General features: G+C 36.8%; 1 protein-coding gene across 6 annotated transcripts in view; it reads right to left on the reverse strand.

Annotated features, from left to right (window-relative positions):
* The window catches only part of PIBF1 (progesterone immunomodulatory binding factor 1), a 194,722-nt gene extending 168,813 nt beyond the window's left edge, over positions 1–25,909 (reverse strand). For 3 of the 6 annotated variants that reach the window (XR_005984091.1, XM_041731278.1, XM_041731274.1), the window contains exons 1-5: positions 25,719–25,909; positions 24,387–24,701; positions 16,289–16,389; positions 13,415–13,613; positions 10,891–11,010 (exon numbers count right to left, since the gene is read on the reverse strand). Coding sequence is in view for 5 of the 6 variants with exons in the window: in XM_041731278.1 (XP_041587212.1) it covers positions 10,891–11,010; positions 13,415–13,613; positions 16,289–16,389; positions 24,387–24,638 (672 nt within the window). In the remaining variant the exon portion in view is untranslated. Of the gene's footprint in view, positions 1–10,890; positions 11,011–13,414; positions 13,614–16,288; positions 16,390–24,386; positions 24,702–25,274; positions 25,375–25,718 lie in introns of those variants that run through there. The other 3 variants (XM_041731276.1, XM_041731277.1, XM_041731279.1) reach the window with 3 other exon arrangements.
* Between the last annotated feature and the right edge of the window lie 75 nt (positions 25,910–25,984).

The raw sequence follows: 25,984 nt of genomic DNA on the forward strand, positions 1-25,984 counted from the left end.
TTCTTTCTTCCAGTTATAAATCTGAATTTTATTAGGGAAAAATAGTATTTGATTGGTTTTAGGCAGTGGATATGAAATAAGGAATATACATGAAAATAAGGTAACAATGTAACACTTTGGCCTTTAGGTCAAAAATGACAAGATTTTCTGAGTAACCAAACCTGGTTAAAGAAATAAGTGGATATATGCTGCCACCATGTGGTGAAAAAAAGTAATTTTGGAAAATACTAACAATCTAGGAAGTCTTACTAAAGTAGGAAATGTCTTTCTAGCTGTCAGTCTCAAACTCAAATAACTAACAAATATCTTAATTTCTCTTAGTAAACCACAATAGAATTGTCATTATTGCTGTCATTTTTGAAGTATCTATATTTGTTGGCTACTGTTTCCTCTTTTAAATTTCTATTAATTTACTACTTGTTCTATGACATAGTACTTTATTGCATTTGTCTCAAGTTTATCCTCTTGAACTCAATCCACATTTGTATTGTGCTTTTATGAACTTCAGTCACATTTTTTCCTAGCTGTTGGTGTTTATTCAACACATCCTAGTTTTTATAGATCTTCAGAGAGTAAAGTCAGCTCCCTGATCACTAGATTTTAGTTTCTAAGCTCCGCACTCAATGGTTTTATCAGGAGTTCAATAATTATTAAGAAGTAAGAAAGTTACAGTGTTCAAAACTGCACATTTTTTCAAGATCTAGTAATATGTTTTATTTTGCTTCTAATATTTTTCTTAGTACTTTAATAGTGCCTGACATGTCATCATCCACGTCAGTACAAAGTCAAACATGTTGAGAAAAAGAGTCTCCCGTGGGGCTAAGACCCTTTTTAAACAAGTAAGGTGATCTCAAAGTCAAATATTCTACATGCATAGACTAGATTTTCTCATTCTTTATTTATGCTAAAAACAAGATTGTAAGGTGGTTCTCCTTCTGGTAATGGCTCTGTAAGTTCCCATCTGACCAATTCTACTGCAGAACAACTATAAATTCTGGACAAAATATAAAACAGGAAAGTTACCCAAGTCAGGTAGATTCTGGAGGAGAGTCTATCTGCACAAGAAAGAAGGGATCAGCACTTGAGAAGTTTCCTGATCTGAATTTTTTTTTTTAATGGTTTTTAGCTTGAAAGTAGGCCTACTCTGTACTAAGTTGGAGGTATAAAGGTGCAACAGAAAATATTTCATCTTTCTAGCTTAAAGAACAGAGAAGGGAACCTTGAGTTCTATGGATAATCTCTACTAAATCTCTGGTTGACCTCTGAACAACAGATGTGTAGGGGAGACCCAAGAAGCCATATACTAAGGCCAAAAAACTGAACTGAAATTTGCCATGCTGCCCAAGAGACAAGAGTATGCACTTTGAATACAACCAAGTTAACTTCCTGCTAAAGCAAAAACAATGGCACTATCTAGAGGAACATAAAACGAAGTCTCCATAACCTAACAGTTACAATATTATGATCTAAGTTTACTCCATGTTTTAAATAAACAATTTAAAATTACTCAGCTTCTAAAACCAGGAAAATGTGACCCATTTTTAAAAGACAACTAACAGAGATCAACTTTGAGGTGACCCAGATTTTGGAATCAGCAACAGGCTTTAAAGTAGGGATTTAACTATTCCCAATGGTATAAAGAAAACCACGTTCACAATGAATTAAAAACTATAATAAGCTGAATGGAAATCTAGAAGTGAAAAATTCCACGCTTATTTTTAATTTAAGATTTATGTATTTGAGAGAGAGAGTGAGCATGCACACGCATGCATGTGTGCACACAAATTGGTGGGGAGGGGCAGAGGGAAAGGGTGAGAAATCCCAAGCAGAATCCCCCTGGAACCCAATGCAGGGCTCGATTCCCACAAGCCTGACATCATGACATGAGTGAAATCAAGAGTGTGATGCTTAACTGACTGAGCCCCCCAGGTGACCCGAAAAATTCCACTTTTAAATATTTACTGAGGAGAAATGAAAACATGCTCACACAAAAACCATATTCAAATGTTTGTAGCAGCTTCCTTTATAATGTCTCCAAGGTGGAAATAACTCAAATGTCCATCAACTGGTTAATGAATATATCCATATAATGGAATATTACTCAGTAATAAAAAGGAATGAATTATTAATACATGGAAAAAATGATCTGACAATTTCTCATATAACTAAACATGACTGGTAACTGGATAGATACATATGTGATTAGGACAAGTGTAACTAAATGTTAATGGCAGAAATTAGGTGATAAGATACACCGGTGTTCACTATAAAATTCTTTGAAATCATCTATGCTTGAAAATTTTTATAATGAAATAGAAATATATTATACTTTCTGGGGCTGGTGACCAATTTTGAATGTGCTAATTTTGGGAATATAAGTTAAGAGGTTATAAAAAAGGAAAACACAAAGGTTATAATCAGCCCTCTTATCATCTGATGTTGTCCTCCAATTTGCCTTCCTAATTTTGTATTTTACTACTAAGAAAAGTCTCCTATCTCCAAACTTGAGATTCTTCTCTGGGCTTCCTTTCTAACATAATGTGTTTTTTGTTTTGTCTTAAGGAGTAAGTTTTTTTTTTTTTTTTAATTTAAGATTTTGTTTATTTGATAGAGAATTTCAAGCAGACTCCCTGCTGAGTGCAGAGCCCAACATGGAGCTGGATCTCATGACCCTGAGATCATGACCTGAGCCGAAATCAAGAATCTGACACTCAACTGACTGAACCATCTAGGTGCCCCTCTAATATGATGTTTTAAAAGGTTAATATTTAGGGGCACCTGGGTGGCTCAGTTGGTTAACCATATGACTCTTGGTTTTGGCTCATCATGATCTCAGGGTCATGAGATCGAGCCCCATGCCAGGCTCTGCACTCAGAGCCTGCTTGAGATTCTTTCCCCCTCCTTTTCCCTTCCTTCCTGCTCTTCCCTCACACTTGCATACACACACACTCTCTCCCTCAAATAAATACACAAATAAAATCTTAAAATGTTAAGTACTGAATAAGATTGGACTTAATAGTTATCTCTGGACAATACTTCTATTGTCATTTTTCATAAAGTTTCTTTTATTCCTACTTTCTGGCTTTCATCTTTCAAACACTGAAGAGAAGGTAATTCCCCAAGAGCTCATGGTAACAATTCTTAAGAAGTCTGTAAAATTTTTAAAACTAAAATTTAGTCTGTGAATGGCTTTTTGGAAGTCTACATATTCCATTTCCTATTTCCTTTTTATACATATGAACAATTATCACCCAGGTGAAATACTATATAGTTTGTTCATTTATATTCATTTATAAAATTTTTGCTTTGATCTTCTCCTATAGATTTACACTTGCTTAAATATTCAGTATCCTAATTTTCATGCATTCTACAAGCTCAGAACAGAAGTACGGTTGATCAGTTTGTAGTTACTGAAGTCCTTAGATTTTTTTGTTTTTAAAAAATAGTTTATTTATTTGACAGAGAAAGAGAGAGTGAGACAGTATATACAAGCAGGGGGAAAGTCAGGAGAGGGAAAGGGAGAAACAGACTCCCCACTGAGCAAGGAGCCTGATGCAGGGCTCAATGCTAGGATCCTGACCTGAGCCAAAGGTAGATGATTCACTGACTGAGCCACCGAGGCTCCCCTGAAGTTCTTATTTTCTAAGGACAGGTACACAATTTACCATCTCTGAAGCAATTTAATCTACTCTAACTGTTCTATTTGAATAATAAGATTACACATTTGCTGCACTGTAAAGTGGATCCTTGAAGTCCTTTTAAAATTCTTGGGTGAGTACAACCTAGTAATGTTTTTATTTTTTTTCCCCAAAGTTTACATTTTATTCCCCTTTAAAATTATGTAACATTGTATAGGAGACCCATGTTACCTCCCTTAAAATATCCAATCCTAAATATATATAGACAAAGACGTTTGCTGAGTTATTATATGAAGAAATCAAACAGTATAGAAATTTTGAATTAAGACTTACTGAATATTGGTAACTTCATAGTGATTATAGCCGTTAACACCATGATCTTGTCCCAAGGCCTACAATGGCATTATATCTTACTGCTTATTGAATGAAGTAACACTTCCTTTCATTTTCAAATTTAGGAGAGTTCAGAATTAATGGACACTATCTTTCACTGGATGCATTTTCAACTTGTCCATTATGAAATAAAATATTTATTCCCCTTAGGAAGGAATCCAGGTCTTCTCTCACAATAGTCCAAAATAATATTTACACTTTTGGATTAAGACCTAAATTAATGACACTATTAGAAAAGTAAAAAAAAAAAATTGCTATTCCTTTTGTATGTGATGGGCATTTTTGAGTTTCTCACTACCTCTAGCTACCAATAACAAATACATGTAACACACACAATGAAGAAGAAAGAAACATAAAATGCCACTGGGTAAAACGCACCAATATGAGAACATTTCAAGTAACAGAACCAAAAATGGAAATCTGCATTGAAGAACACTTTCATTGAGTGCTTTAAATAAACTAGATGCTTGCGAATATTTTAAAAAGTCATAGAGACAATGACTCTCATTGATGACAACTGAACTCTAGTAACCTGGCAATCTCTAGTACTTCTTCAACCCACCTCCTAATTCAATATTTTTTTTTTATAAACTTCCTGTTTATAAACTTTCCTTTAATGATCATAATCCTCTCTACCTTTCTTATATGCGATTATGATCAAATTCTTCAGTTTTTAATTTTTAAAATATTTTAAAAATATTTTATTTATTTGAGAGAGGGGAGAGAACAAGCAGAGAGAGAGAGAGAGAGAGAGAGGGAGGGAAAGAGACAACAGGCAGAAGGAGCAGCCGACAGAGGAAGAGGGAGAAGCAGGCTCGCAGCTGAGCAGGGAGCCTGAGGCGGGGCTCCATCCTAGGACCCTGGGATGATGACCTAAGCGGAAGGCAGCTCTCAACCAACTGAGCCACCCAGGCATTCCTCTTCAGTTGTTTTTAAACTGAGTCCTACTTTTTGGTGAAAAGATCATATAAAATTAAAACTCAAGCCATTAAGAGATAAATCATCTCATTTTAGTGATAAAATTATTATTTTAAAAGCCATTTATGTGGAATATGAAGATAAACTTCTTTAAAACTCACCAGGAGTAATTCAATCAACAAACACCTCTGTGTTCTCATACTTTCCCTCAGCTATATAATTGCAGAAGCCTATATTACTGGCTATGCCCCAAACACAGATGACTCTTTAATCATATGGGTCACAGTGAAGTGGTAAGCCTTAAACACAAGTATACCCCAGTGTCCAACAGCACTGCTTACTTATATTGCTGGTAAGCAATTAGATGAATGTCTTTCTATTGTTCTTGACAATGAAAAAATTTCTGCATGTAGTTTACAGTATAATTTCATGTATATTAGTTGTGATTTCTCTCACCTTAAAAATAAAACAAACCCTTTTCACTCTACTTCCTCTGTCATCTTCAACCCTATCCCTTCGTTCCCCCATGCAATCAAAATCCCACAGAAAGAGCTGCCTAGACTTGTTTCCAATTTCTTTCCTTCCATTCACTCTTATATATACTGTAATCAAGCTTTCAATCTCATCAACTCCAATAGAACTACTCTTGACAAGGTTATCAATGACCCTATTAAATATAATGTGAATTCCCAGACTTCATCTTACTACACCTATAGACAACATTTGAAATAGCTGACTCTCCTTCTTGACAAACTTTTCTCCCTTGGCCTCTGGGACATGAAATTCTCTTGGTTTCATTGTCTCACTGATAAATCTTCCTTCTCTAGTCTACAGTTTAATAATGAAGTGCCCTAGGGCCCTGGCCTTGGCCCTCTTCTCTGTAGTCACTCTCCTCTGGTGATCTCATCCTGTCTTTAAATATTATCTTTATGGGCAGCCCAGGTGGCTCAGCGGTTTAGCGCTGCCTTCGGTCCAGGGCATGACCCTGGAGACCCAGGATCGAGTCCCATGTCAGGCTCCCTGCATGGAGCCTGCTTCTCCTCTGCCTGTGTCTCTCTCTCTCTCTCTCTCTCTCTCTGTGTATCTATGAATAAATAAAATTTAAAAAAAAATAAATATTATCTTTATGTTAACAACTTCCAAACTTATAGCTTCCAAACTTCACACTTGTATATCCAAGTATTTCCAACTGTACAACCAACAGATCTTTAAAACTTGAACTCTGTTTTAACCCTAAATCTGCCTCACCCACAACCTACCCATCTTAACTGAATGCAAATCCATCCTTCGAGTTATTCAGTTCCAAAACCCTGGAAGTTAATTTGACTCCTATCTTTCTTTCATGTCCTCCATCCAATTCATCAGGAAATTCTAATGGCTCTACTTTTAAAATATATTCAGAATCCAAGCAGTTCATAGCACTTACACTGCTATCACCCGATCTGAAGCTCTATCACCTCTCACCAAGATTACTACAACAGTCTCATAACAAGTTTCTCTGCTTCCATCCTTAAAGCTCTATAGCCAATTCTCAGTAACAAAGCAAAACAAAACAAAACAAACTTCTGGGACATTAACAAAGTTCTTGAATACTCTTTCAGGGTCTACTATGTACCAGCCAGAATAATCCTTTTATAATATGTCAGATCATGTTACATCTCTTCCTAAAGTACTGCAATGCTTCCTTTCACTTAGGGTTAAAATCAAAGTCCTTACAGTGACTTCAACAAACCCATTACTTCTCTGATCTTACCTATTCTCTCCATTCAGTCATTCCAGTCATATTGGCTTCCTCATTGCTCCACAAACATCAAGGAACCCTCTTGCTTTTGCATTGACTGTTCCCTCTGCATGGAAGTTCTTCCTTGAGAACTTTGTTGTCTCCCTCACCTCCAAGTCTTTGTAAACTTCTAACCTCCTTAATGAGGCCTACTGGCTGACTCTATACAATTCTGAATATTTCTTCCCTGTTCTCCATGCAGCACTGATGTTTTTCTTTTATCCTTTGCAGTTTTCACCTTCTTCCTCTAAGATTTGCTTATTTATAATGTTTACTGTTTCCCTGTACTTTCTCTCTCTCTCTCTCTTTTTTTTAAAAGATTTCTTTAGAGAAAGAGTGACTGTGTGCAAGTGTGGGGGAGGAGGAGAGGAAGAGAGAATCTGCAGACTCCCTGCTGAGTGGGAGCCTAAATCGGGACTCAATCCCAGGACCCTGAGATCACGACCTGAGCTGAAATCCAGAGTCAGACACCTAACTGACTGAGCTGCCCAGGTACCCTTCCCTGTAATCTTTTAAAATATAAACTCTATGAGGCCAGAGATCATTGTTTTGTTTGCTGAGGTATCACAAGCACCTAGAACAATGCCTGCCACATAGCAGATGTAAAACAAATATTTACTAAATGAATTTCATTCTCATAATAATGACCATATGAAGAAGGTGTTATATATTTTCATCCTATTTGGTAGATGGAGAAGTTGTAAGACTAGGCGCAGAGAGAGTAGAGAAGACTAAGTTCTTTTATCCAATATCATCACACCATTGTCAAGTTGCAGAGATAGAACTCGAACTAGTATCTGTGAATTTTCCAAATACTAGAGCAGTAAATAATTTAACAATCATTTCAAAAAAATAAATCTGCCCTCACACAAAAATCCTCACAGTACACAGGTAAGCATAATTTTGTATTATTAAATATTATATTTATTGTTCACTATACCTTTGTAAGAAAGTCTTTCAACTTAAAAATAGTCAGTTTATTTTTCCTCAGTGTTGGGTAAATTGACCTGTATTAGCCCTTGATAGACCAGAAGAATCATACTTTATGGGTGACTTTAATATAAAAGTAATTCTATTTTATCTAAATCACAATCTCTTAATTTCTAAGACCTTTCAATAAGTAGACAACACACTGTTTAATTTTTTTCCTGACTGTGATTCAATTGTTTATATTATTATTAAATTTATGAAAAAGCGTGAGACAGAAAACTGTATTTTCAGCTAAGAGGTGATAAACCTTTAAGAAACAAACTTGTACCTGGAAGGGTTCTGTGTTGCTTAATTTCTTACTTTTTTTAAGATTTATTTTTTTCTGAGAAAGAGAGAGAGAGCGAGCACATGTATGCAGGCCAGCCAGGGGAGGGCAAAAAGGGAGAGGGAGAGAAACAGACTCTGCTGAGCATGGAGCCCAACGTGAGGCTTGATCTCACAGCCCTGAGATCATGACTGAGCCAAAATCAAGAGTCAGATGCTTAACCAAAACTAAGCAACCCAGGTGCCCCTGTGCTGGTTAATTTCTTGTGTCAATTGGCTGGGCCACAATACTCAAATATTTGGTCAAATACTATTTATTTTGTTTTTATTTTGGTCAAACACTATTATAAATATTTCTGTAATGGTATTTTTTAGATAAGATAAACACTATTTTTAAAAGATTTTATTTATTTATTTGAGAGAGAGAGAGATACAAGAGCATGAGAGAGAGAGAGAGCACAAGCATGGGTAGTGGCAGAGGGAGAGGGAGAAGCAGGCTCCCCACTAAGTAGGGAGCCAGACATGGGGCTCAATCCCAGGACCCTAGATCATGACCTAAGCAGAAGACAGAAGTTTAATGGACTAAGACACCCAGGTGCCCCAGAGATTAACATTTAATATAAAAAAGGGGTGGGGGAGGAAAACCATAAGAGATAATTATTAACCACAGAGAATAAACTGAGGGCTGCTAGAAGGGAGATGGGTAGGGGATAGGCTAAATGGGTGATGGGCATTAAGGAGGGCACTTGTGATGAGCACTGGGTGTTACATGTAAGTGAAGGATCACTAAATTTTACTTCTGAAACCAATATTACACTATATGTTAACTGGAATTTAAATAAAAACTTACACACACACACACACACACACAAAACAAATAATATTTAAACCAGTAGACTTTGAGTAAAGCCAATTACACTCAATAATGTGATGGGTCACATCTAATTAGCTGAACGTCATACTAAACCAAAGACTGACCTCCTCTGAGCAAGAGGTAATTTTGTCAGCAGACTGTCTTTGGACTTGAACTGCAATTCTCCCCTCAATCTCCAGCCTGCCAGTCTACCCCATCAGATTTTATTTTTATTTTATTTTTTTTATTTTATTTTATTTTATTATTATATTTTATTTATAAATTAATTTTTATTGGTGTTCAATTTACCAACATACAGAAAAACCACCCAGTGCTCATCCCGTCAAGTCCCATCAGATTTTAGACTCATCAAGCCTCCACAATCATGTGAGCCAACTCCTTAAAACAAATCTTTCTCTCCAGATATCCATCGGTTCTATTTCTCTGAAGAATCCTAATGCAGGTTCACAAACAAAACTGTTTCTTTATTCAAGAGTTATAAGGGCACTAAAAACACTCAGGAACCCTATGAGTCAAACCAGTGTTAATTATCTATGTTTTCCTGTCAGTAAAATACTAAAAGTGTTATAAGCAAACAAAAATCTGGGATACAATGCCATTTTTACTGACCCTTGAGTCAAAGGATTTACTTACCACATAGTAAAATAGTATCACATACTAATGATAATTCTAGAATTGTTAAGGTTTTTTTTTTTCTCTTTGGACCAAGGAATCATTTGTTCAAGAGAAACCAATCTTAGAATCCCCAATTGTTAAAATCATTTAAAAAGAGGTAGTTTGATATAAACAAGGTTAGGAAACTTTTCCAGCCCTTCTCCTAAAAAATAAGTCCTTGAGGGAAGCTAAGGTACCATGAGGTGCAATAGAACCAAGTTTGAAAACTCATTTAATAAACCCAATGAACCTTATGCTGCCATGACTACCACCATCCTGGGCATTCAGAAACAGATTAAATGATTTGGCCAAGACTACAAAAGTAACTACTAGCCAAACTGAGGCCTTCTAACTTTGTCCTTTATTATTCTGCACATTTTGTAAAAATAAAAAGCTATCTTTCTAAAATATGCAAAACACTTTACCTGCACAATGTGGCAGGTTAGCAGAAGAAACAAAAAACCCCAATAGAACCTTGTGGTAGGGTTCATATCGGCACATCTGCCTCTCTGGCATCATTCCTGCTGACTTCATCACTCCTATGAGGAGAGGAAGGAAGATAAGCCTTTGCCTGTAATATTGGCTACATTAATGACCTAAATAGATTTTGTCCAGCACTAACAGAGCAGCAAATTATGGCATCAAAATGTAAATTAAATTGTAATTACTTACTTCTGGATAATATATCTTTGGTAAAAGCTGCCCTTGAAATTGAACATAAAAAATTCTTATATGCAACTCTGCTAAAAAATACATTTTTACTTGCAAACAGAAACATGAGCAACTTAATGAAATGAACAAACAGAATTATTTCCTCCATTTGATAGAGCAGGAAACATTAAATGACTTATTCAATATCACACAGAAAAATAAAAGTGTCAAGCCATCATCTAAGGTTCTAACACTATAATCTACTAGAGTTTAAACTCTTGAAGGACAGACACTTTTCTGAGTTCACTGCTGCCAGCACATGGCACAGGACCATGCGCATCACTAGAGCTGATGCTTATACCAGTGCACATGCTCTGAAAAAAACATTAGGAGAGCTAATGTATTTAATGAGGAAGCAAAATGATAACTGGATAGTGGCTCTCTTTCATATCACAAACAAGGCTAATTTGTAATAAAGAATCGAGAATGAAACAGTTATATCAAAAAAGCTCAACCATGAATTACAGGCCAATATCATAGACTTACTGTCAATCTTTAAGATGACTATTTCCAATTTAACCTTCCCACTACTTGAAAAGTCGTGTCGTCAGCATCTCCCAGTCCCATTTTCTATCATTGACTTTTATATTCCTGTTCACAAATCTTGAGGAACTTCCTAGAAAAAAACGTGGGAGTTTCTTCCCATCAGTGATCAAAATCATACAAACCTCTGTCAGTTGTTTCAATTGAGCCTTGTTTTCACTTAATTCTTCTGACAGGTCATTCTTTTTCACTTGCAGTTCACAGATTTCCTTCCTTAATGGATTCACTAGTTCATAGAATCGAATCTTTAAAAACAAAAATCAAATTAGTAAGCAGTTTTAGAATCCAAGTTACAATTAAAATTTGTTAATTTATAGTACCCTCAATTATGAGTGATAAAATTATTAAGGTAACAAAAGGAAGCTGTTTAGAAGTTTTGTATTATATGCCTGTATAATAAAGTTTTGTTTTGTTTGTACAAAACCAAAGCAAGGCAGTTGTTAACTGACCCTGACCACTAATAGTTTAGTAAGGCTTGATGTTCAATTAAGTTTCCTCAATGCCAAGATAATCTAAATCCTTGACCCTTGACACAGTGTCTCTTTCTTCTTCAATATCTATATCCCATTTACTGCTTACTCCCCATCTCCTACCACTGCTCACTCCACCCTATCTGCTTGTTACTTCCTGAACACATGAAGTGCTTGAGTTTTGCTCTATCTTCTGATAGAAGATTTCTTCCCATATACAAATGCATGGCTCATGCATTCACTCCTTTCAGGACTCTGATCAAATGTCACCCTATCAGTAAAGCCCTAATTCCTCTAACCTGATTTAAAATAGCCTGGTGACTGTTCCTATTCTCACTCCTGCTCTTTTCTTCATAGCATTTACAACAAACATTCTACATATTACTTTCAATTTATTGTCTGTATCATTCCACTTGAATGTAAGCTCATGAAAGAATTTTTGCCTGGTTTGTACACTGCTCTATCTCTACTGTCTAAACATAAGCCTACATCCTTAGCTCTTGTGAAGCTCTATTGCTACCATTGCTGTACAAGGGATAAACAAGATGAATCAAGAGATATCTTTTATATCAGTATTTCTATTTAGTTCAGACCTCTCTTCTCATTCATAATTCTCTCAGAGGAATTTGTCTGCCCTAATCTAGTAAAGTGTTCCATCTGACAATTTTCTATAAAATTAAGAAGCCATGAACAAATTAGGAAAAAGTACTTATTCCTATATATAAATAGGCATGCAATCTGCAATTCCTTAATATATTGCTGAATTGTAAGAGTACCACATCTGGTAAGAGGCTAGTCCTTAACACAATGAATTTGTGTATAACTAACTAGTTAGGATAATACTATCTGTGAAAACAAAAGATAACAAAGAACATTAAAAAACCAGACAACAAAAATATGTGTAACTGCCACTAGTGGCATACTTGATATCTACTATATAGATAAAGTCACAACAGCACGTGAGAAATTTGATTTGTCCTGGACAGTACACTTTGGACAGAAAAAAATATATTTGAGCTATTTAAATAAAAATAAACAAATAGGAACACTTTGTTTTATATGAGATCATTAATCCAGAAACCTTAATGCAGTTGAGACCAACCACCACTCCCTCAAAAGTAATAGGTATATTTAATATTTACTATGTACTTATGATGTTCTTTTTTAAATTAAAAAAATTTTTTTGTCTATTTGTTTATTATGTTCTAAGCACTCTGCTAAGCATTTCACATACATATTCCCAGTTAATCTTCACAATTACCTCAATAGAAAGGCGCTATTATTATTATCAGTCTTTTCATATATGAAAAAGTTTAAGCCTCTAAGGGTGAAATGACATCTATATATGACAAACCAGCAGTTCTCAATGTGTGGTTTAGGAACCTCTGGTAACCACTCTGCCCCTCTGAGACCCTTTCAGGAAATTCATAAGATTAAAACTATTTTCCTAATAATACTAAGATTTTTTTTTACCTGTTTTATTCTCATTCCCTTATGCTTGTTCAGTGGTGTTTGCCAGTGGCTACCTAATTGACGTGCAAGGAGATCACTGCCTTTAAGGTTAATAGAGTGTGCTTACGTATTCTTGTGTTTAAAAATGTCTTAGTGTTAATTTTCAATATGGTAAATAGTAATAGATACTGCACATATAAACAAAAGCTTCTTGGCATCCTTAGTAATTTTGTGAATGTAAAGGGATGCTGATATCAAAAACTTAAGACTACTGCCATATATGAATTCCATGTGTAGACTTGTATAACCAACACTGCAATACATCCTGAACTAGACGGACCACAAAGATCTCCTTCATCCTACCACTTTATAATCACACCAATTCCTCTCTTCTCTACTCTCCCTACCCACTGGCTAAAACTAATCTGTTATCAGTATAATTTCTCATTTTGAGAACATTATAAACCAACAGTTCATGATAAAATGATTCATTTCTATGGACTATATAGCCATTAACTTCATAATCCTATTTATTGCTTGACTTTGAAGATCAATGGTCAAGACCCTTTAAAATTTGGTGATCTGAACACCACTCACCATTTTCAGATCAGGGCCACAAAAATAAAACAATTTATCAAATGGATACTTTGAAGGTATGGCTATTACATAAATGGCAAATTCTAAGTTGAAAACATGCAGTTTTTTTAAAACGATATAACACACTTACAGATACATATTCAGGAATAGAAAGCTGATCTTCAGGAAAACCTTTTAGTTTCATATATTGCTCTTCTGTCAGCTCAAAGTCACGGAGGTTTCGACGAATATCTCCCGCCTTCTCTCTTAGCTGAGTATTTGTCTCTTCTAGTTGTTTCTGTCTCAATAAAATCGTTTCCATTTCTTGTTTCATTAGTTCTTGATATTTTCTACATTAGGAAAGAATTTATGGCAAGCTTAAAAAAATCTTTGAGATTTAATTTTCTCAAACTTACCTGTTTATAGTAACACAAAAATAGGAAGTGAGAAGCTCTCTAGTATTTTTGGCTCCAGCTAATTGCTTATTTACTTAACTAGTTAAACACGAAATGACAATTCTATACTCATTATTAAATGTGCAGCCACATAAATTGTTAAATAGAAAATTGATATTCTTAAGGAATAACTTTCAAAATTCAAATTATAAAATTATATACTTCCTCTGCTTAAGGTTTAAGTTTTACACATCTTATTTACACAAAATAAGTTTTACTCATTTTCATTTCTTTTTTATCCATGTACTTTATGGTCTACAGCTTGAAGACGGCAAAACTGAACCACTATAAAGTATTCATTTGACCAATGAGGTAATGAAAAGAGTAATCTGTAAATAATCATTCTCAAAGAATACATGTAGCAGACATTGCTATCATTAGTTACATATTCAAAGATTTTGAGCAGGAAGGGACAATGGATTCTTTCCCCTTCCTACTGTATCACAACCATCAACATACAAATATGCTGTTATATCTCCTATCTTTAAAAAAATGGACAGTGACCCCATTTCACTGCCCTATTTGCCTCTCCATAAAACAAAACTTCTAGAAAGTTGTCTATATTCACTCTCTCTGATGCCCTTCCTCTTAAACTCATGCCAATTAGGTTTTCATCTTTCCTACTCAAATCTCAAGGTTGCCAATGATATCCAAATTGCTAATGATCAATTCTCGTTCTTTTCAGCCATAATTAAAGGATTACTGGACACAATTGATCTCTTCTTCCTTTATACACTTTCTTCACCTGGCTTCCAAGTCCCTATACTCTTGTCATTTGTTTCCCATTTTACCAGTGGTATTATCTCAATTTCCTTTTTGTGGTTTACCTTAATATTAGGAGTATTTGGCCCTCTTCTCTCTATATATTTATTACCTTTGGGAATTCATCCAGTCTTATGACCTAACTATGTTCTATCTATATCTTAATGACTTCCAGATTTATAACTTTTTTTTTTTTTAATTTTATTTACTTATGATAGGCACACAGAGAGAAAGAAGCAGAGACACAGGCAGAGGGAGAAGCAGGCTCCATGCACCGGGAGCCCGACGTGGGATTCGATCCCGGGTCTCCAGGATCGCGCCCTGGGCCAAAGGCAGGCGCTAAACCGCTGCGCCACCCAGGGATCCCCAGATTTATAACTCTTGACCAAACTCTTCAAATACCTACACATGGGTTTCTAAGAAGACAACTCTAACTGAACATGTCCCAAAGTGAACTCCTACTCTTCACTCACAAACCTATTCCACTGTGGTTTCCCTATCCCTTAGTTGACAGCAATTCCACCCTTTCATTTATTCAAACCAAAAATGTTGCGATAATCCTTGACTCTTTATCTCTTGAACCTCACATGTAATTCATTAGGATATCAGCTCAACCTTCAAGATATATTCAAAATCCAACTACCTTTTACCAGCATCAGCTAACAAGATTATTGCAATAGCCTCTTCTTAACTGCCCTTTCAACATCACTTACTCTGAAAATGCCTCAAGAATTAGAGTAGAAGCCCTACCACTGAATGCAGTGGTTTCCAAAGCATTGTCTCCAGACTAGTGGCATCAGAATCACCTGAGAACTTGGTGGAAATACAGATTCTCACAGCTCTCACCCCAAATCAGAGTATCACAGGGTGGGACCCAACAATCCTTTTTTAACAAGACCTCCAGATGGTTCTGATGCATACTGAAGTTTCAGAACTACTGATCCAATGTTATAGTGCCTAGTAACTGATCAGATAATCTTTTAAAATATCAGTTAAATAGTGACATCTTATACAGAGAAAAGAGAAGCACTTTACAACACATTTACATTTACTTCTAATTAACACACATAATTAACATTTGTCAAATTTTCTATGTAGATTTTTTTAAATACAAAGGTATGCTTTGCTTTTGTGTAAGTCATTGTTGGGAAGAAACCTGAGAGGATGCTTTCTATGGATTTGTTTGGTTTTTGCTCCCAACTTTTAAATCTGTCTTGCTTTCACTTAATTTGATGATTTTTTTTTAGTCACTCACTTTTATTAAGTCATTCTAAAGAATTCATTATAGTTTTCATAGAAATAGCAGTATCTTTTTTTCCACTCCTATTTTATTGTTTACGTAACTCTTAATAAATTATGTAAGTATAGCCAAGTGCAACTGTCACAGGCATATTTGAGAGTAAATACAATGGACCCTTAGTAGACAACTGAGCTGGAAGAAAGAATGTAGGTAAGAGAGAAGATAATTCATACCTGCAGATTGAAATGGGCCATGAGAATTAGTGTGCTTGACAGAGCCAATGAAGAAAGGTTACTTCAGATAACAGGTTCAGTAATGGTGAGCTTAGAGAACGTCCATTGTCATTTATGGACTGCCTACCTCAGCAATGTCTGTTGAATGAATTCTGATTTTTTGTATCTTATGTTCTGTATCAAGTAACCAACTTTTTTTGTTGGCCTAGATATAAAAATGATTACCATCACGGACTTAAAATTTCTCTTTTAGTTTATGATTGCATGCATGAACAAGCAATGAAATTACTTTTAATGGCTCAATAGGTATTATTGTTTTTTAAAAACTTTCTTACTTGGCATCCTTTTGTTGAAAAGTCAATTGATTGTCCAATCTCAATGTCAGTAGCTGCTTCTGGTGAAGTGCATCATTTAGTTTCTCCTCCAATTCTTCAATCTTAGTAAAGAGAAAGAGGTAAATTATGTGGTCAACTTCCAAATTTATCACTAAAAATGTCTGAAAAATACTAAATGTAAAAAAAAGAAAAAAATGTTTAAAAGAAACAGGCTAGGGCAGCCCGGGTAGCTCAGCAGTTTAGCACCACCTTCAGCCCAGGGCGGGATCCTGGAGACATGGGATCCTGGAGACCCCGGATCGAGTCCCAAGTCAGGCTCCCTGCATGGAGCCTGCTTCTCCCTCTGCCTGTGTCTCTGCCCCTCTCTCTCTTTCTCTCTGTGTCTCTAATGAAAAAAAAAAAAAAAAAAAAGAAACAGGCTAAAGATAGGTAGAGGTTCCTCTGCAGTGGTTATATTAACAAATTACAAAGTCTGCATACAAATGGTTTTCAAACTGTGGTATAGACTGCTGCTACATATACCGTTTTTCGCCAGGCTGTCATCAGACTTTTTCCTCTTAACCCACTCTCATTGAGAAGCCCACTAACAACTGGGATTTTATTTTGGTGCCTCACCCAGGTAATTATTTCTCACTAGACCTGCATTTGTCCCCTTGATCCATATATCTCCAAATGAATACTCCATGGATGACGTCACAAATGTCCAAAAGAAAACTAGCCCTCAGCCTCACCTAATCGTACATTTCTTGCATCTCCTCAGTCTCCAATGCAAAAACACCCAAGTCATATTTGATGTCTACTTCTCCCTCACCACTTTTTCTAATCAGACACCATTTTGTTGTTGTTGTTGTTGACTTCATAAATAGCTGTCAAAACTGCTCAGTCCTCTTTGATATCTGCTGACAAGTCTTCAGTTAGATCTCTATCAGTCACCTCTCACCAGGAGTGTTTCCTTATACCCAGTTTTGTCAATCTCCAAATTTATCTTTCTTTTCAAAAATATTATTAAAAATTTATTTCCCCAGTTTTAGATGCTTCAGAGGATCGTCACTATTTTCTTTTTTTTTAAAGGAAAGTTTTTTTTTTTAAAGATTTTATTTATTTATTCATGAGAGACACACAGAGAGAGAGAGAGAGAGAGAGAGAGAGACAGAGACACAGGCAGAGGGAGAAGCAGGCTCCATGCAAGGAGCCTGATGTGGGACTCGATCCTGGATCTCTAGGATCACACCCCAGGCTGCAGGCGGCGCTAAACTGCTGCGCCACCGGGACTGCCCACTATTTTCGAAAAAAATTCAGACTCATGGCATAATGTACTAGTACTTCTTGATCTGGCCCCTGGCAGCTCCTTCCTTCTCTTGTCACTAGCTTAAAAGGATACTCTCTCTTCCAGGCAAAGTAAGTGCTTGTCATTCTTCAAATATGCTGTAGTCCCTCTTAAGCCTCTATGCACTTCGGTTTTGTTCTTAGCCTAATTAAAAAATTCTTTTCTCTTTCCCTCTTAACCCAGGCAATTCTCGTTCATATTTTAAAATAGATTAATAGTCAATCTTTAATATAGTCAAGTAGATTCCTCTTGCATCAACAAATTCCCCATCTCTACTTGAGATCATTCCTGTCATTAAGCAAACTACTTCTATCTTCCACTAAAAAGAACAGTATACTCCCTTGATCACACCACTCCCTATACTAATGTACCATTTTTCTGCTCACCATTAGAGCGAACCTCAATAAGCGAAACCTCAATATTTTATCCCATAATATTCCAATAAAAGTACTCTGAATCACCTCTTTAATACTCAGTCTGATGGTAATTTCAGTATATTTATCTTAATTGACAAACATGATTTGACAGAGCAGACAATTCTATCTTATCTTGGATTCTATCCTCCAGACCCACTAACCACTCGTAGGCTTCTCAGGCTCCTTTGCTAGATTCTCTTCCTCTAGCCTATTTCTAAATGTTGGGACTCCCCTTCACATGGTTTGGGGCCCTCTGCTCTCACCAGATAATGTCATCTAATCCCATAGCTTTAAGTGCCATCTATACACTGACGCATATTATAAATACACAGCACACACACACACACACACACAGTCATGGACTCGTCCCTCAACTTTAAATCGACAATTCTGTTTTGGAGTATAACAGGAACCTAAAGTTTAACATGTTCAAATGGAACTTAAATTTTACTTTCCAGATAAGTCTTCTGCCAGTCTTCCATTTCTCAATAAATGGCTCCAGTAGATGAAGCCAAAAACTGAGTCTTACATAAGGCAATAACCCAATTAACTGTCTTCTGCCTCTACCTTACCTGCCCTTGGTTTATTACTTCAGTGATATTCTGAACCAAAAATAAGGGTCTCTAATTCTAATTGCCTAAAACCTGCTAGTGGCTTCTATGATTACACAGTCTAAAGCAAGGGTAAATAAGCAATGGCAATGGGGCAAATCAAGCTCATGTCCTCTGTATAGCCCATGAACTAATAGGTTTTGCATCTGTAAAGGGTTAAAAAAACAAAGAATATGTGGTAGACCACATATGGCCTGCAAAACATAAAATATTTCTTGTCTGGGCCTTTACAGAAAAAGTTTGCTGACTTCTTATCTGCAGTAGAAAACTCCCATTGCTAAGTGATGCTGTGTCACAGGACCTTGAAAATCTTCCATTTGTTTTTTGATCATGTCAAAATGCGATCTACATAAAAAGGGGACTGCCATATTCAGTTATAAGAATATGCCTTAATGAATATCTCAAATCAACAAAAGACAACCACATTCCTCATAATTTTTATTTTGCAAATCAAGAATACTGTTACTACAAGGACAGAAACTTCTTCTCTTTCCAGGGTTATAATTTTCACAATTTTAATTGACTTCTAAATTATGTTCCTTAACTCTGAGATAATCAAACTGGGAAGATGCACCCCTTCATTTATTTCCCAAGTAATGAGGTACCCATATATCTCAAGTGAAAGACTTTCTAGCATTTAGAAATTGACAGGCATGAAGAATGAAGAGGAAAGGAACAAAGAAATAAAGGAAGGAAGGAGATTTAGGCATCAATGGGCAGGGATAAAATGGAAAGCTGGCAATTCTCTAGAATCAGGACATTAGACCTAAGCTGTTACCCTTTTAAGTTCTCTCAGGGAGCAAGAGGGAAGTGGGAATCAACACTTTTAAGTTCCCTTGGAGAAATCTGTTCTTGTTTTTAGAAATGGAGAAATCAAACCAACATGGATCAAGACATTCCTAGTAAAAAACTGTATTAGTAACGAACTGTTACAAACGTAAAAATGGTGAAAAGACTTCAGACCACATAGATTCACAGACTTCCTAACTTAAAAAGACTGCGATGAGTAGAAAAAATTTTGCTGCTTGTCTCCCAACACAAAGTCTTCTTTCTAATGTAACTCTGACTTTTATTTGTGACAATACTGTATCCAGTTAAATACTTAACATTTCCCAGCTTCCCACACTCCTTGCTGCAATGGGTGGTCCTGCTATATACTTTTAGTTTACTGCAGTCACTGGGTTGAGCTTCTGGGAAAGCTGTTTAAAAGGAATGAGTCCTTCCTAGGGTTTTTGGGTGTCTCAGTTGGTTACGTATCTGACTCTTGGTTTCAGTTTAGGTCCTGATCTTGAGGTAGTGAGATCGAGCCCTGAGTGATGCTCCATGCTCAGCAAGGAGTCTGCTTCAGATTCTCTTTCCATTTCCCTCTCCTTCCTCCTCTGGCCCTCCCCCTGGTTGCACTTGTGTGAGCATGCTCTCATCTCTCTCTCTTAAATAAATAATAAAAACCTTAAAAAGAAATAAAAATAAATTAAAGGGATTGACTCCTTTGGCATGTGCCTCATTTTCCCATTACCCTTCACCTTATTTCTTCTGCGTGTAACATGGATATAATACTAGAGATAGAGCAGCCATTTGTGACTTTGAGGTGAAAAGCACATGCTTAAAACAGCTGTGCATAAGGATAAAAGGAGCCTGGGTTCCTAACAATATCAAGGAGCAACCGCCCCAAATCTAAATTAGCTACTTTCAGATCCACCCCAAATCTAAATTAGCTACTTTCAGATTCCTGTTAAACCAGAGAAAGAAAATCATTCTCCTGTTTTACAATCAACCACCATTTTCTAAGCCTCGGTACTAGCAGCTGAACTTCATCCCCAGAACACTGCACAGCTGGTTCAACCTCTTTCCACATCAAAAATACCTATATCATGATACTTGGCCATTCAAGACCACTTGAATGCTTCCAATGACAGGAAGCTCAGTAACATAAATCAGGCCATTTAAATGTTAATAGCAAGTATAGATTTACAGTCAGCAGAGATCTACTTTTTCTGTGACTTCTATTATCTATAGTCTGGTGAGGGAAATTTATTTTTAATAATGCTAGATGTGGTATATATGTACAATGGAATATTACTTAGCCATCAAAAATGAACTCTTGCCATTTGCAAGGACATGCATGGAACTAAAAGATTATGCTAGGTGAAACCAATCAGAGAAAGACAATTATATGATTTCACTCATGGAATTTAAGAGACAAAACAGAGGATCATAGGAGAAGAGAGAGAAAAATAAGAAAAAACAGAGAGAGAGGCAAATCATCAGAAACTCTTTACAGGAAACAAACAGGGTTGCTGGAGGGGAGGTTAGTGGAGGGGGATGGGGTAACTGGGTCACGAGCATTAAGGAAGGCATGTAATGTAATGAGCACTCGATGTTATGTGCAACTGATGAATCACTAAACTCTACCTCTGAAACTAATAAAAAATAATGCTAAAAAATGAGATTTTCATCTTTGTATCCCCAGTGCTCAATGCACTGGTAAGCTCTGGAGAATAAATGGCCAAAAATTATGTTCCTTCATTGATCCCAGGCTGGCTCTTACTTTTTCACATTTTATGTCTCTGAAACTGGAATGCATCTTACAATCTACAGTACATAACAGTTTAACTTGGCAGTTTTTAATCTCACTGCTACAAGTAATTGTTCACTTTACAATCAAGCTGTCTTGGATTTGATGAATTACGGAAGACTAATTCTTTTACTGTATAATATTTCTCCATGTATTTGACAGCAGACAACCTACTCCCAAGGGGTCTCTAAGCAAAACAACCCTAGTGCTCATGGACCAAAAAACACGGGAATGTAGAGTAGGCAGCTATTCTGGAGAGTATTTTGACAGCACACTCAGTTTAATTAAGTATGCATATACCCTGTGAGCCAAAAATTCTATTTTTCAGTATACATGTCAAAGATGTTCACATAGGTTCAGAAGAGAAATGTTTATAGAAGGCCCATATTGCACATGGTAGCAAAAAGTTGGGAGGCAATCCAGGTGCCTATTTCTGTGGTAGTGGATGGATAGACAGGTAGACACACACACACACACACACACACACAGAATTGCACAGAAATTAGAAGCAGAAAACTAGATATACACATAGTAACATCAATGATTTTTAAAATAGCACTGAGTTGGGAAAAAACTATAAAAGAGATAAACCCTAAAACAAAGCATGCAATTTACATTTATTTAAAGGAAGAAAATAAGAAAAATACCCATTATCAAGAACAAATGTAAAAAAAAAAACCCATTAAAATAGATAATAGATAGAGAAAGGGAAATGAACTATGAGAATACAAAGAATATACAACAGAAAAAGTGGCTGTGGCATGGATCAATAATGATTAGGTGGCATAAACTCAGGACTATGACTAATTCAGTCTTCTACATTTGCGGTTTAACTAGAAAACTACAATAAAAAACTGTACTAAGCACCATGTGGTACAAAAATAATAATATAGTTCTGAGTAAGTATATCTATCAGCTTGTGTGCATTGATTAATCTTTCCAAGAAATGCATGAAGTATATAAAAGTTGAGGGATTTGCCCAAAGTAACTAACTATTGGGGCTGGAGTTCATATCCAAACTGTGTGTATCTAGAACTGTAGCTCTGATCTGTTACACTATAGAGTCCCTCATGGATAAGCCACCATTTCTAAAATATAAATCTCACACTTCAAAAAGGAGAGAAGCCATTTACAACCAAGCACAAGCAAGTTGAAAAAAATAAAAGTAGCCTAAAAAAATGTAAATTTGGATGTGATATGTAGTTGGCACTCAATAAAATGTCTGTGGACTGAGTGGGTTAATGAATGGGATATTACCTCTGCTTTCTACAGTGAGTTGGATCTATAGAGATTTTGAGGGGCAGAGATATGTGAGCCAGTAGCACCGTGAGAGTCCACCTGAGGAGTAACAGCAATATGAGTAAACCACTAGATACAATGACAAAATACCAAGTGGCCTAATCTAGACCAAGTCAGCTAGGTAGGTAACTATACAGGCAACCTAAGAAAATGTTAGGAGCTTTCATTTGGGTAGAATACAGGCTTTAGATTTCTTGGTTTGAATCCTACCTGGCTCCATCACTTCCATCTAAATGGCCTTGGTATGCTATTAACCACTTGTGATTCTGTTTTATCAAGAGCAAAATGGGGTTCAGTCCCTCATTTAGGGTAGTTGAGCACTTAAGACATGACAGCAATTATTCTAAGCACTGGAGATATGTGAGTACAAAGAAATCCCTGTCCTCATGAACTTTAAGTCTATTAAGAGAGACAAATACCAAAACAAAGCCAGGTTGTCCTATGAACACATATATAAGGCACAGGGAATAAAGGAGGTGAAACATGAGGATATTATTTTAATAGACAATAGCAACAATAACTAATAGTTTGTGCTCAGGAACTAGTCTAACTTATTTTATTGATTCATTTAATATTAAAGGCAGGGGAGATCCTCCCTAAAAACACTTATACCTCACAGAGTTGTGAGGTTTAAATGAGGTAACACATGAAAAGCTCATAAAACAGTGTCTGGCAAAGAACAAACCCTCAATAAATGTTAGCCATTAATATTTCTAATAACTGTATCTAAATGATTTCTTTACTCATTAAGATCCTGGACACCTAGGCCAAAGGACACTTCATTTTTCTAAAGAGGCACAGTCAACAATTTTTCTAGCAGCAAGATACTACAATGTATTAGCATGATTGACAAGAACTAAAATAGAAAGCTGACTTAACAAAAACAGCAAAATGGGGGGTAGTGTTTAGGAAGAGGTGGGATCAAGAGCAAAAGAAAACATTTATTATTGGAAAGAAAAATAATTCTCTTTTTTTTTAGAAAAAAATTTTCTCAGAGACAGAAGTAGTAAGAGCTAAAAAGTGTCTCCTGTCTTTTTGAAATCACTATAAATTTCTTAGAACTAATCACAACTTTACCAAGTCTTACGCAAAATACTCCATAACTATGGAAACCACACAAGCCATAAAACAAAACAAAACAAAACAAAACAAAACAAAACAAAACCCCCCAAGCTCTAGGACATCCCTTCCTCTTTGGCAAACACCACTCGTTAAACACCGTGATAACTGAATGTATGCTTGGTACTACGACACAGTAACAAAACTAAATACCAAAGAAACTAAATCTCCAGGGCAGAGGACTATACAAACTCAATAATCTAATTATGATCTTGATTCTCACAATCAAACTAGTCACATCAGCGTTAATTCTCAATGAAGCTGAAAACAACTTAGATATATCTCACACATGCTAGATTTAAAAAATTGAGCTATAGGGCAGCCCGGGCGGCTCAGCAGTTTAGCGTTGCCTTCAGCCCAGGGACTGATCCTGGAGACCGGGGATGGAGTCCCGCGTCGGGCTCCCTGCATGGAGCCTGCTTCTCCCTCTGCCTGTGTCTCTGCCCCGCCCCTCCCATGAATGGATAAAATCTTTGGAAAAAAAAAAATTGATCCTATATAAGCAATTCATCTGCACCCAACTTCAAAATCATCCCCTCTTTCAGGACTTCTTAATTTAGTGTACAGAAATAAAATTCATTACCTTTCTCCTTCCAAAAAGCTTTTTTAAGCTGTGCAAGAAAATATGATTTTCTTCTTGAAACGATAAACCTATCATTTCAAGTTCAGATTACATAAATGTTTAATTCTTATTCTTTTGAAGTTTGAAGACAATAAAGCATAAAGATAACAAAAATCACGCCAATCTTACCTTTGTAAGATAATCCACTTTCAAGTTGTCTATCATCATATTTTTCTGAGACAGCTCTATTTTCAGTAACTGAATATTATGAAGCAGTTCTTTACGTTCAATGAGTTGCTGGGTGATTTTGATTTTACCATCTCGCTCTTCTGATGACGAAATATCATCCGTAGGAACTGTTGTTTCTAAACTAATATCTTCAGATTCCAGAGAACTAGAGATGTTCACTTTTTTTGACGCCCTGGCAATTTTTCGAGACATTTTTTTTCTTCTTTTTTTTTAAAACTATGAATTCGTTTTCTTCTCCAATTCTATTTCAGCTTTCTGTAGGTTAAAAAAAAAAATATATATATATATATTAATTGAAGTGTACTCAAACATTCTCTACGGAAAGCATAAGTATATTAAAAAGATACCAAGGACTGCCTGAGTAGGTATTAGACAATCCGGAGGACCAGATTAATAAACCGCTGCTCAAGTCAAACATATTAAATCAAGCTCATTAAATCCTACTAAGCCTTTGTCCTTAATGAATCCAAAGACCCAATCTCCGGGGGGACAGGGATCTCACTCAGGGGAAACAAAGAAATGTTGGAAGTAAAGGATGAAAGCCCTAAGTCAGGGGTCACCCAGGGACGCTACTAATAAAAGCAGCACAGATCCAAGATGAGAGGGGTCACTTCTGAGTTGATCAAGGGAAGGTTATGTTCTCCTTAGAATCTTGAAGGATTTGTTTAGGGCAGTACCAACAGAAAAGCATGCAAGAGCGAAGGCTGGCTCGCACGGGGGTGGCGAAAATGCACAGCAGCAGAAGGCAGTGGTGGCCAGGCCGGGGCCAAGCCTCTGCGGAGTTTGAGGAGGCCTCGCCCCTACCCCAACCCCCTGACACAAACGCACGTGACAACCTTCACCACCAAGGCTGCGGAGAGCCTTGGAAGGTCGGAATGTGTCCGAAATTCACTCTGCAGGCCACGAGGAGGCATCGCTGAAGGGTCTTCTAAAACGGGAAACCGTGAAATAAGCACATTTTAATAGACTTCCAGACAGAATGACAACAAGAAAAGAGAAGACCGAGCCCTCCAAGCGGCACCTGGTTACCCTTTCACAACAATGTTCAGCAGTTCTCTTGTTTTAATACTACAGGTGTGCGGAGGGGAAATCCCTCCTTTCAGAGGGAAAAGCGTAGAGAAAGGTGAAATCAGAGAGAGGCAACATCTGGATGACAAAGGATCAGCGGCTGGGACAAGCCCACGCAGGCGGAGTGAAGAAGGAAAGCCCGACTCGGCGGCGTAGGAGGAGGATTCCCTTGGTCCGCGTGGCAAAGGGATAGCCGCGAGCTACCTCGAATGCTCTTCAACGACACCACGTCGGAGGCTGGGCAGCCGCCACCACCATCGCCTCTTCAAGGAGCTGAAAAGCGTCTCCAAACAGAAGCCCAGGTTGCAGCTCCTCTAGAAGGAATCTCAGACCGGGGACCGTTATTACGACCCGTAACCACGACAACCACTCCCGCGCCCGTAAAGGACGGAGGAAGCGGCTGCGCGCTTGCGCCCAAGCCGCCGGAACTCAGCCCGGATCCACCCCCAACGCGAGGAGCAATGCATGCT

This window comes from Vulpes lagopus, chromosome 16 (assembly GCF_018345385.1).
Source record: "Vulpes lagopus strain Blue_001 chromosome 16, ASM1834538v1, whole genome shotgun sequence".
In the NCBI taxonomy this organism is placed as follows: Eukaryota; Metazoa; Chordata; class Mammalia; order Carnivora; family Canidae; genus Vulpes; species Vulpes lagopus.